Source organism: Thalia democratica, chromosome 6, assembly GCF_965202585.1.
Source record: "Thalia democratica chromosome 6, ktThaDemo2.hap1.1, whole genome shotgun sequence".
NCBI lineage: Eukaryota > Metazoa > Chordata > Thaliacea > Salpida > Salpidae > Thalia > Thalia democratica.
In genome coordinates this window covers 43,840,034-43,852,301 of record NC_139170.1, presented here as the reverse complement: position 1 = coordinate 43,852,301, position 12,268 = coordinate 43,840,034, and the positions used below count along the sequence as shown (strand labels likewise).

At 27.3% G+C, this 12,268-nt stretch overlaps 1 protein-coding gene across 1 annotated transcript in view; it reads left to right on the top strand.

Moving 5' to 3' along the window:
- Positions 1-8,166, top strand: part of LOC145838503 (dedicator of cytokinesis protein 1-like) — a 52,774-nt gene extending 44,608 nt beyond the window's left edge. Inside the window, exons 39-51 of the mRNA XM_082946112.1 lie at positions 928-1,032; positions 1,715-1,856; positions 2,211-2,292; positions 2,439-2,520; positions 2,690-2,776; positions 3,349-3,525; positions 3,796-3,879; positions 4,181-4,312; positions 4,659-4,783; positions 5,173-5,389; positions 6,912-6,975; positions 7,222-7,370; positions 7,601-8,166. Of these exons, the coding sequence (XP_082802238.1) occupies positions 928-1,032; positions 1,715-1,856; positions 2,211-2,292; positions 2,439-2,520; positions 2,690-2,776; positions 3,349-3,525; positions 3,796-3,879; positions 4,181-4,312; positions 4,659-4,783; positions 5,173-5,389; positions 6,912-6,975; positions 7,222-7,370; positions 7,601-7,690 (1,536 nt within the window). The 3' untranslated portion in view covers positions 7,691-8,166. The remainder of the gene's footprint in view (positions 1-927; positions 1,033-1,714; positions 1,857-2,210; positions 2,293-2,438; positions 2,521-2,689; positions 2,777-3,348; positions 3,526-3,795; positions 3,880-4,180; positions 4,313-4,658; positions 4,784-5,172; positions 5,390-6,911; positions 6,976-7,221; positions 7,371-7,600) is intronic.
- The last annotated feature ends 4,102 nt before the right edge of the window (positions 8,167-12,268 follow it).

The following is a 12,268-nucleotide window of genomic DNA, read 5'->3' as shown; positions in this document are numbered from 1 at the left end:
TATCAATTAGTCAAGGAACATTAGTTTACAAAGTCTAAAGATATAGAGAGGTTAGTTAGCATTTAAAAACATATTTTAAAACAAAAATATACAATAAACTTAATTTGTGCAATATTTAAAAAAACTAAATTTTTTTTTTTGAATTTTTTAGAATTCTAAAATGCGTAACTAAACGAGATTGCGTAACGTCACGAGTGCGTAAAGATACGAGAGGTTACTGTATACATTTTTGGAAATGAAGAAATAAAAAACTTAACAACTAAATGTTAGACTGACAACTAGCTCGTTTTTTGTTTTGAAGTCTTTAGTTTTAATATTCCGAAGATTAAGCCAAAAATATTTTAAAGTTGCACACTTGAAAATAACAACATCTCTGGAGTTTGGTTGTTTTTTTTTTTTTGTTTTAACTTGTATAAGACGCTTTTAATAAAATGACTGCATTAGGAAGTTCAACACAGATTAGGCTGTTTTTTTTATTTTAATAAATTCAATTTTGCTTTTAACAACTTACTCTACGAAATTTAAAAATATTATTGTCAGTGTAAAATGAAAACTGTTAAAAGAAAATGAATACCTTCAGTAAATAATACAGCATCAAATTAAAATAGTGTTGTTTTAAAATGACAATGTTACGGCGTTGTTAGAATAAATGTAAAGTTGACTAATCTATCGTGATTCATAAACTACTATTGAGCATAAAGCGTGTTAAAACATACTTTTTAAGTTGGTTTGTTCTTGCACAAGTTACAGAAAAAACTTCAACTGTAAAAATATTTGTTACTTTGTAGACGAACGTTTAGTGTGAATGAAATATTACTAAGCTGTTTGCCTTATTTAGTACATCTCTAACTGAAACTACCTTTTCAAAAGTTATCATATTTACTTCTTTAGTAATTTACATATTGAATAGTTGTAACTATTTTTTAGATGCGTCAAGCCACTTTGTACAGGGAAATAATGAAAGGAGGCAGAATGGCCCCTCAGTATTTCTTTGTTGGTTTCTATGGTAACGGGTACCCTTCATTCCAGAGGGTTAGTTGAAATTGTTTTAAAATAAACAAATTTAAAACTATCTTAAGTTGTTTAAAAGTAAATAAGTTTTAACCGAAATAGTAATTTTTAGAAATTCATTAAGTTTAAATGTTTTAAAAAATTAAAAACAACTCAAGATAAGCTTTTGTTTATATTTAAATTTTGTAATCAATTTAACATTGTTTCTAATACTTGATGGTGAACTTATTTCTACATCACAGTGGTAAAAAAATTATTAAAGTTAGTGTGCCTTATAAATTTAAACTTGGAAAAATTTTTGAAACAAAATATGTGAAGTTTTTACAGTAGTGAAATAATTGATCAAGCATTTTTAAGTGCTTCAAAATGTATTCAAGTTTTGTATAATTTTGCATTGTTAAGTAGCTTGTGACGTAGTTTTATTTTTTCTAATAATATTCTGCTCAACAACACCACAAAATAAATGTATTATCTATTGTATCTGCGACTTTAGAAAAAAAATGTTTGATGTAGTTTGCATTTAACAAATTTAAATTATGTAAAATTAAATTATATAAATGTAAATTATCCAAAAAACCTAAAACTAAAGTTGAAAGTTACCTACTTTTTTACATTTGAAAATATATTTCCATTTTTATAACTCTAAGATAACTCTCCAAAAAGTCTAAAACAAATTGAAAACAATTTGATCAAATATTTGCAGAACAAGAAGTTCGTGTACCGGGGGTTGTCGGGCGAGAGGTTGGGAGAATTCACCGCCAGACTGATGACGAAGATACCCGGCGCACACAAGATGATGACAACAACCCCACCCAGTGACGAAATACTCAACTCCAACGACATGCGTCAGTTTACGTTCAGATGTTTGATTTGAAAGTGTTGTGTGAAAATATATTGATGGAAAAAGTTTAAAAAGAATTTAAAGTGTTATTTAAACGGCTATTAAATTAAGAACATTGATATTCTGAGACGTATTTCGTTTTTTGTTAAGTTTTTGTTTGTCGTTAACCACGAAGTTAATCTCAATATATTCAGGCTGTTTCAGTTGTTTGTACAAAATTATAAGTTTAAACCATTTTAAACCCAAATATTATGTTTTAAAATGCTCTAAATAATTATACAATATATTAAAAAGTTTAGCCATGATATTTTTTGGTTTGTCTAGTTAAGATATTTCAACTAGTAATTTATTGCAATAGATGTGCAAATATACAATGTGACTCCGGTCATGGAAACTCCGTTACGCTTCAAAGGAAAATCCATCGATGAAAATATTATCAGGTTTGTTTACTTGTTATTTATTAAGTTTTTATTTTTTCTTTCTAGATAACTTTTTTTTTTTTAATCTTTAAAGTTAGTGTTTTTTTTATATTTCAAATGATTTCCTTACACTATTATTGTGCTTAAATAAAAAAAACTACCAACAGTTTCTACGAGAACAATGAAATACAAAAGTTCAGTTACAACAGACCGTTCAGAAAGGGACCTAAAGGAGAAAATGAATTTGCTGTTTGTTTGTTTTTGTCTAAACAAATTAAATCTGTTATTTACTTTAGATTGCAAATTTTTTATACGGTTGGAGTTAAACTGATAGTCATAATTAAAACAAACGTGAAATACATGTAATTTTTATATTCGGAGTTATTGTTTTTTTATTTTAAAACAACTTTTTGTACAGAATTTGTGGTGCGAACGTTCAATTTTCAAGCTGAAAGATAAATTGCCTGGTATTTTGAGATGGTTCGAAGTCATTTCTGTCAATTCGGTTTGTTTTACTTTTATATGCCTTTACTAAAAAACGTTTTTTTCAACCTTTAATTGTTATTAATATTTTGCATCAAATATTAATAACCTACTACTGATAAACTTAAAATGATTCAATTTTTTTTTTTTGATCAACTTGGAAGTAAATATTTTTGTTTAACATGTTTTTCTTAAACTAAGTGATTAATAATTTTTCCTAGGTAACGTAATATATAATAAATAGTTAAATTGTTGAATTTGTTTTAACCAAATTTTAATTGTATCTCTTCAAAGAAACTACCTTGTTTCCAAACGCATTCAGTCAGACAAGCATTTTTACTTTTACCCGTTTAAAACCTGCAACAAACTTACTTAACTTAACAAGAAAACATTTTACAATTTATATTTTTCAGTTTCAAATAAAACCTGGAGTTTTTAACAATTTTTACATTTTAAGTAGTAAAATTTTAATTTGAAACAAAAAACTTACCATATAGCCAACATTTTTTGTCATCATCAAATAAAAATTTTATTAAAATACATATTTAAAATAGCTATATAATAGCTTTAAATCTTCAAAACACTTATCATCAGACGGAACTGTCACCGCTAGAGAACGCTGTGGAGCAGATGAGCAGCTCCAACACCGAGCTGACCAACCTGGTGCTCGAGCACACCAAAAATCCCCGCATCGACCTCAAGCCAATCACGTTGAAGCTGAAGGGCATGGTCGACCCCATGGTTATGGGCGGGTGGGCCAACTACGAAAAGGTGCTTTCCCTCGTTTAAAACTCAATTTAAACACGCTTTTGTTTAGTTGCAGGAGAAAACTTATATCTACAACTAAGCTGTTGAACTTTTCTTAATATTTTCAAAAGACGCTTTAATTCTTTGCGGTAAAAAATTTATTAAAATCTTACTGAAAAATAAAAAATGCAAGACATTTAAACATTTACTGTAAAGCTATTTTATAGGTTTCCAAGTATTTGTGTTGCTGTCAAAATATTCAAGAAAGGTTTAAAATAAGTTTACTACAAACAGGCCTTCTTCGTGGATTCGTATTTAGAAAAACACCCTGAAGATGCAAATAGAATATCTAAGCTGAAAGATTTAATTGCTAGCCAGGTATTTATTTTCTTGGATTTTTTTTACTATGTGTAACTGCTTTCTAATTACCCATATTGTCGTGGTTACCAAACGTTTGTAACAAATAATTTGTTTTTCAAGCCTTACAGATTTTTTCATTTTATATTCGTACAAGCCAACAACTACTATTTTTTATTTTTCAACAACCACTTTTCTACAACCGTTTTATTTTTAACAGCGTATAAAAGAGCTAAACAAAAATAATGAAATTTCTTCTAAAGTTTCAATAAAATGCGTTAAAAAATGACTAAAGTTCCGCACTAATGTTTTTTGCATTCAGATCCCGATCTTGGAGGAAGGGCTGAAGTTCCACGGCGAACACGTGGACAAGGACCTTCTCCCGCTCCACGACGCCATGATGGACACTTTCGCCGACCTCAAGATGCAGACCATAAGCAAGTATGGCGCCAAGGTTTGCTGGCTGTCTCTTGTAACTTTTGTTGATGGGCATTAACTTTTTTTAAGTTGTTTTTCAATGTCTTTGCAAAAAATTTCGAAAGATTTTCCTGTTGAGATGTTCTAAAAATTCACTACCAAAGCAATTTATCTTATTTAATTGAGTTAATCTCAGTAAAACGGTTCTGTATAATTTCTTGATATAAAACCTTTGTCACTAATCAAAAATTAAAATAATAAATATTTATAAACTATTTTGAACCTGAAGCTAAAAAAATTGTATATAATTTATGGTTAATTATTTTTTCACTGCTGTATAAATAAAAAATAATTTTTTCATCGCATTATTAATTGTTATACAGCCACCCATGATCAAAAGGGAAAATGAAGGTACAGTCCCCATCATGAGAAAGATGAGCAAACCGAGGCCGGAGTCGATCATTTCAATCACGTCCAATATTTCCTACACCGGTGTACACAATGACGCGTGAGTTGTTATGCTTGGAGGTTTTATTTCAGCAGTATTAGTACAACTTTGTTTTCCAAAATATTTTCTTACGACTTCATTTGAGTATTTTAATTTTTTTGCATAAACAGATTTCAGAACAGATATTAGATTTAATATACTGTAACTTTGTTTAGAGAAATAATAGTTATATTCCACGTAATTTCTTTTTTTTATGAATATAATTAAGTTCATAAGATTACTTTTGTTAACACACAAAATTAGATAAATGTGATCTGGCTGTTCAGTCTGGTAAATGATGGATGATCATACTATCCCCCAAATAAAATAATCACAAAATAAGAGACAAAATTAACTCAATTGTTTCGTTTTGGTTGCTTATCAATTCATCTCTCTACACTCTTCAACAGAAACCATCCGCCGGAGATTCCCTCCAAAAACAAGTCCACGCAGAACATTCCCGCCAACTTGTACCGTTCCACTTCGGTGATCTCGTCGCACTCCATTGACTCGGGAGTGGCGAAGAGGAAAAGCAAGCCTTCTGATTGGTTCAGCAACAACTTCGGCGGGTCGACGGCCTCCCTGCAGGACAAGCCGCCCCCTCCAGCCATCGAGCTCAAGGAGGAAGTTTGTATTTTAAATTATTTTTTGGTTATTTTTAAAAAATTGTGTACTTTTTACATAACGTAGATAACAATAAAAGTTCTCGACTAAATGATAAGGAAAATGATCGATTCAGAATTTTAAAAACTTTATTAACAAAACAATGTTTCACTCGCTTGAACCAAATCAAACGAGATCATCAGTTTGATTAAATCTATAAAAAATTTTACACCAACATGCAAGAAGACATTAGGCTAATCTTGAAATAAAAAATCTAAAGCAAAAAACTAAATAAAACTTATAATTTAATAAAATTAACTAACTTTTCGACAAAATCCGTGTCAGTCGAAGTTCGGATACCGGTTACTTCTAAAGCGCTCGAAATTATTCTGTTCAAGTTTAAGAAAGCACACGTGTTTGTTTTATATTTAGGTTTTTAACTCGTTATATATGTTGTATTTGTATGCGTTATCTTATAGTTATTCCGAAGCAAGCATTTCTTAGCTAGATAATTTTTTAGCAAAAGTAAGTTAGTTTTTATAATATATGATTTTTTGAAATTTCTAACAAAAAAGGTATTTGTTGGGAACTACTCACCAAACAAAAAGGTTAGAGAGTTTGAAAGAAATGGGTGAAACTGTTTAATTTAGTTTTTGTTACTTTAATTTACTCACAAAATCTTTTTCATTTGTAAATCTGCTTGTTATAATTTAGCGCTAAAATATCTCTGTGCATTTTAGCTCTTTAACTTTGTTTGTTGGTTGTGTTTTTGGGTATTATAATTTAATATGAAAATTTATATAATTTTTACATATTTTTTTTTATTTGACTACTAAAAAATCAGCATTTAAATCATTTTCTTCTGTTTTTATGTGTAGTTTTAATTACTAACTTAACTTTATTTTACATGTTGTATAAGTAACGCACTAACCGACGATATGTAACTACTTTTTATTTTCCAAGATAATATCTACTGACAATGTCAGTTTTTCAAAATAAATTAGACTATAGTTTATAAGTATATATAATTTCAAGAACAAAGTAAGTATGATTAAATATTAGTATTTTATTTATATGAAAATCATAATGGAAATCCACAACTATTTTAAAAAAGTGCTTATTGTTATTTAACTACTTGACAAAAAGTGTATTGATGTGTTCTTCTAACTGAACTTACTTAGCGAAAAATTTACTATTTGTTTCACTACTGAAAAATTTATTTAATATCTTGTTTCCCTAGTGGTAAAGTTTATTTAGTAAATTCTTTCAAGATATTTTAAAGCAGACTCATTTTCGACCAAAAACCTCTTCAGTGCTTGTTTGAAAAAATCTTATTTAAGTCTTATCATTTTCTGTTTGAATATATATTTTTCTAATAAGCACTATAGAGGTCTTTGACCGAAACTGAGTCTGCTTTAAAATATCTTGAAAGAATTTAATGTATATAATTTCTTCTCTAAAAGTTGAGATCTTTATATTAGTTTTCGAAAAATCAAAACAAATAATAGTATTAAAGTTTATTGTAAATTTGAATTTTTTTTTTCAGTTAACACCAGCGAGGCCGAGAAGGCCGAAAAGTCGAACTGATTTCGGTCAAATGATGCAGCAAAGTTGGTGACATTATTGTTCTATTTAATTAATTTTGCCACACATGTTTGTGTGTCAAAACTTTATTCCGACTAACGGCGTTTCACTGCTCTCAAGTAATTTTAAGAACAGATCTACGGAGTTTATCTAAAAACACTAAAAACATGTTTTAACTTTGTTTTTTTAAGAACTCAATTTTACAAATGTACTATTTTAAAAACGGTTTATGCACATTTTTTATAATCTTTGGTAATTTTTTTTTGTTTTAGGGGCATTCCCGGTGAACGCGCACAAGAAGGCGCCACCACTTCCGATGAAGGCGACGGGCGACTTCCTCCCTAGCAACAATCTGCATGGCGACCAGGAGGACGTTTGGAGGAGAAAGGAGCCTCCGTCACCCCTCAATAAACACAAAAAAGTTTTTTTTTTTTTTTAATTGTTTGAAAGATATAACACTTAAACCCTTACTATGCTTACAGCTTAATTTTGCTGGTTTTGTTACGTTTTTGATTAGAATTTTCTAAAATTTATTTTTTGTAGTTATCAAAAGTGTTTGATTTTGTAAAATTTATCTACATACTATTCTTTTATGTTAAAGTATTTGTATATTTATATAATAAATTTCATTAATATAAATAATAATTTCAGGCAATCCCCCCTCCGATACCGGTGAAGCGGAACGAAAGCGGCGCCACTCCTCCGCGGAAACCCCTCAGACAAGCGAAAAGCCCCAAATGAGAAACTTAAATGTCAAGAGACCTTTAGATGACATGCAATCCGATAAAACAATATCTATTTTATGCGTTAAGATCAAACTCGTTTGAAACACTAAACGCGAGATCAACCTCTTGAAAAACTTTGATGAAGTTTGTTTTTTTTCTAATTATGTTAGTCTTTTTAAACAATCCCTCTTTTTAATTGTGACTTTTTTCCTTTTTTTTTTTTTTAGTTTAAGTTTCCACCAGTTGAAAATCAGAAACTTTTAGTAAAAAACCAAAGCTTATTTTAAATGTGTCTTTTTAATATATAAACAAATATGTAGTTATTACCATGTAAACTACTTGTAAGCTTTGAAACAGCTGCACAATGTTTTTATATTACCAGAAGCTTTATTCGTTTTTTTTTTTGTTTATAAATCTTTTTGCCATGTAAACTTTTGTTTGGAGTTTTTAGATGCTGCTTCGAAGTTTACGAAATTTTGTATATGTCATTTAAATATAACCTTCTATAAATTTATTTTAACTATTTTTATATTTTAGATAAATTACTTACCTTTATTCCAGGACTTTTTTTCCACTGTCAATTGAAGTGTGCCTTTTTATGATTAAAGTATTATAACAGCTTTTGTGTTAAACTAATAAAAAATATTTATAAAGCTGTTTTTTTTTATAAGCTTATTTAATAGTTTGTGTAAGATTAAGTTTAAAACAAAATAGTTTTTTTTCAAAGGCCAGAAATTTAATCATTGTGTTTATATTTCTCCCTGAATAACTTATTACTGCGAGAAGAATTCCAATATTTTAAATATACTTAACCTTTGTTTTTTAGATTTACAACAAAAAGATATATTATAATTACAAAATGTTTATTACGTTGTTACAAAACAGTAAAAGTTAAAATAATTTGAAACGTTTGTTAAACCAAAAATTTCAAAAACTTTAAGTTAGTAATAGTAAAGTTATAAATTAAAAACTTTTTGTAATAACTTACCTGCAAAAACAATAAATAGTTTCACCTACACATATTTAATTTTCATCGAAGTCAAACACGAAACCTTAGACAGATTTATTTAATACAGAGTGAACACTATATATACTAAAATATCTTAACTTTGTATTAACACTAGTAGTATTATTTTACAAATCGTTTATATAAATAACTTTTCAAACTAAAATTAACTCAAGTATCAAAAAAAACAAAAGCATTATTTTTAGAAAACAAATTTAATTTTTTAGGAGAAAACTAATGTTGTTATATTAAACTAGTTAGGTAAACAATTAAATTTTTATTTACCGTTTTAAATTGTGATTTTTTTTCTTGTTGTAGATACTCTACTAAAAATTACTATTTAACATTACAACTAAGAAATACAAACATACATTACTATTTCTTATCAGCTAATATTTACCAGTCACCACTAGTAATCTAATTTGTATAGAAACCTTTCAGTTTGTAATGACCTTGATTTGAAAAAAGACTCAGATCTTTTTAAACATGCTTACTGTATTCTTGGAAGCTTTAATCGAATATTCTAAAAAAAATCAAAAATATGATTAAAATCACTCTTTACAAAGTCTCAACTTTAAATTAAAACAGAACAGTTTATGTCATACAATTTAAAACTTAAACATACATCTTTTTATTATCAAAAACTTATTTTGCAAACTAAGTTTCGCTCAAAGAGCTCTTCGGTGCATTAATCAATCTCTTTCAGTAAAAAAATCTTTATACACAAAAGTAGTGTGAAATTGTTTTTAGCCTCGTCCTACTTCTACTCAAAACTAAAACAAGTGAACATTTTAAGAAGTTTATTTTACAAACCTTAAAGTTTTACACTTTTTAAGATGTCAAGACTTTAACCATGTTACTTGGCAGGGCAGCATAATTGTTGGGTTTGTTCCTTCATGCAAATTTCCCACCTTTGTTTTTGTTAAGTACAATTCAGTTGTAGTATATCATTTATACGTGATGATTTTGCTGTTTTTATGTTTTATGGGTTACTTTAGTTTAGGCGTATTTAAAATTTTAGGCGAGTCTATTGTAGTTTAAATGTTTAAATAAGTTTGTAAGTATCAAATTCATATAATGAAATAAAACAAAAAATTTAGACAAAAAATATTAGTTTGTATGTATGATTTTCTAAAATAAATTAAACAGTTTTCATTAGTTACTGGAAACATTTTTCGTAAATAAGTAGAACTGCATGAAGAAAACTAATTATAACTACCAGGTAAAATAAAACACTATTTACACAAAAATTTGAAATTTTGAACCTGTAAAAATTGAATTAATATTATTTACGTTTCATTACCTACAATACGCTATTTTAATTCAAAGTTTTAAATAGTCCTTTAGTAAAATATTGAAGTACAATTGGCGTTTGTAAATGTTTACTTTTAAAAGTGTGAACAACATGTATAGTTTAAAATAATCATATAAAAAATTTGAGTTAAAAGTATAAAAATATATAAGGTTAGGTTAAAAAGGTATTTAAGTTATTTTTAATTAAGGTAAACAAAAAAGTATTTTATTTAAATATTACAAATGGCTTTAAAAGAAAAATGTATAACTAACAGGCAATAAAATGGTTTATAAGTACTAATACTACTTTACCAATTATTTACGTAGATAAAGTAGTAAAAGAATAAAAAATATCTTCAGACAAACAATCTTAAACAAAAATTTTAGACTGTCTGCAACCGAAAAACAGCCGAAAACTTGTTAAAAGCAGTAAACAAAATAATCTTCTTCTTTTTTCAAATCTTAGGAATTTAATTATTAAATTTTACATAACCGGAGTTTGAGTTGTCGAAATTTGAACTGTTCAAATTAGAATTGTCGGAATTTGGATTGTCAGTATTCCAATTGTTGGGTTAGAATTGTCTGATTTAAAGATATCGAAATTTAGAATATTGAAACTTGAACTTTCAGAATTTGATTTGTTGAAATTTAGAATGTCGTTATATGAATTGACCGAATTAGAATAGTCATGTAACCATCAACAAGCTGTTAAAAAAACGAGTTAAAATATGAGCTTAATATGCCTTAATTATATTTTTGAAACAAAGACATTTATAGAAAAAAGGTAGCGTAGTTCAAAATTATTTTACAATGGGTGCACGACTATTCAAATTGCGACAGTTCAAATTCTTATAAAGAAATTGAAACGGCCACAAATAAAAATGTAATGTATGTTTGTCAAAATTAAAAAATACATATGTATGTCATGTTAATATCTACAAGCCATTTTTTTCTTTTTGCAAAAAAAAATTTTTTTTTTAAATATGGCTTTAATAAAGTAAAAAACATAGTTATTTTCAGTAGTTTTAAAATATCTTGAAATATATTTTAGATTTTGCAAAGAAGAAAAAAAGTGGCTTGTAAATATTAATAAGATTTACATATTTATTTTTAATTTTTTTAAATATATGTTACTTTTTGAGATAAAGTCTTATAAATATTTTTATGAATTTGAGTTGTCCGAATTTGAATTGTCAAGTAACCGTGCAAAAATATTTTATAATAGCTACCACTTAACCTGCACAGTTGGCTCAAATCGCTTTAACCGGAAATAGAGAATGTACTCAATATTTGTAAATTTTGAGAATTATCTAACTTTGAAGTAGTTTAAGGTTGTGTCTGTTGAAATTAACAAACTAAATAGAAAATTCTTAATAGACCAAAAGTTATTCGACTTAGTTTAAAACAGCTATAGTAATCAATGTTTAACTAAAAAATTAGACTAATAAATTTTTAATGACACTAGAATCAGATAAATTTTTATAAAGCCGTCCCGATTTTTATTTTTGAAAACGATCTGTTTTCGACTTTTTTGTTGACTAGACCAATCGCTAGAGATTACAAACAAGTATTTATACAATTTTAAAAACTTTAATTTTTTTTATTTGTATTAACCCTGGTAGGCTACGTTTTAAATGCAGACGGATAGATTTACTAGAATTAAACTTTAACGGGCTGGACTTGTTAAAATATATTTTTACAGACTTCTGTAAATTATTTAAACTTTACTTAAAAGTTATAAACAAATTTTCTAAACATATATTTATAATAACTTTTATAAGCAAAACTGTTAAATAGAAATAAAAAAAAGTAGCATGTGTACTTGTTTTTATAAAATACTTCAATTTATGTTATTTTACCGTTTATTCAAGCCAAAAAATACGTACCAATGAATAATACAGCTTGACGTTGCAGATCTGACCTGTTTGGACTGGTTTTATAGAACGTTTTTTTAAGTAATCAAGTTGATAAATTTGAAAATCATAATATAAATGTAAACTTATTTGTTAATAAAATATAACAATTGTTAAATTGATAACCGTACTGCGTTTGTTTGTATTTTAGTTTTATTCATTACAAAATATGTGAAATAGTTGATTTTTATTTTAGAAAATCGTAATCTGAGAATTTGATAATTTATTGACGCATTAATCTTTAAATGTTTATGTCAAAACAAAAGAATGACATCAAATAATGTTTAGAAACTTTATAATCTAATAATTTTGTTTAAGACCATTTAGTATGTTATTTAGCTTTGTCATTTCATGGTTCAATAATTTCAAAATCTAATATTAA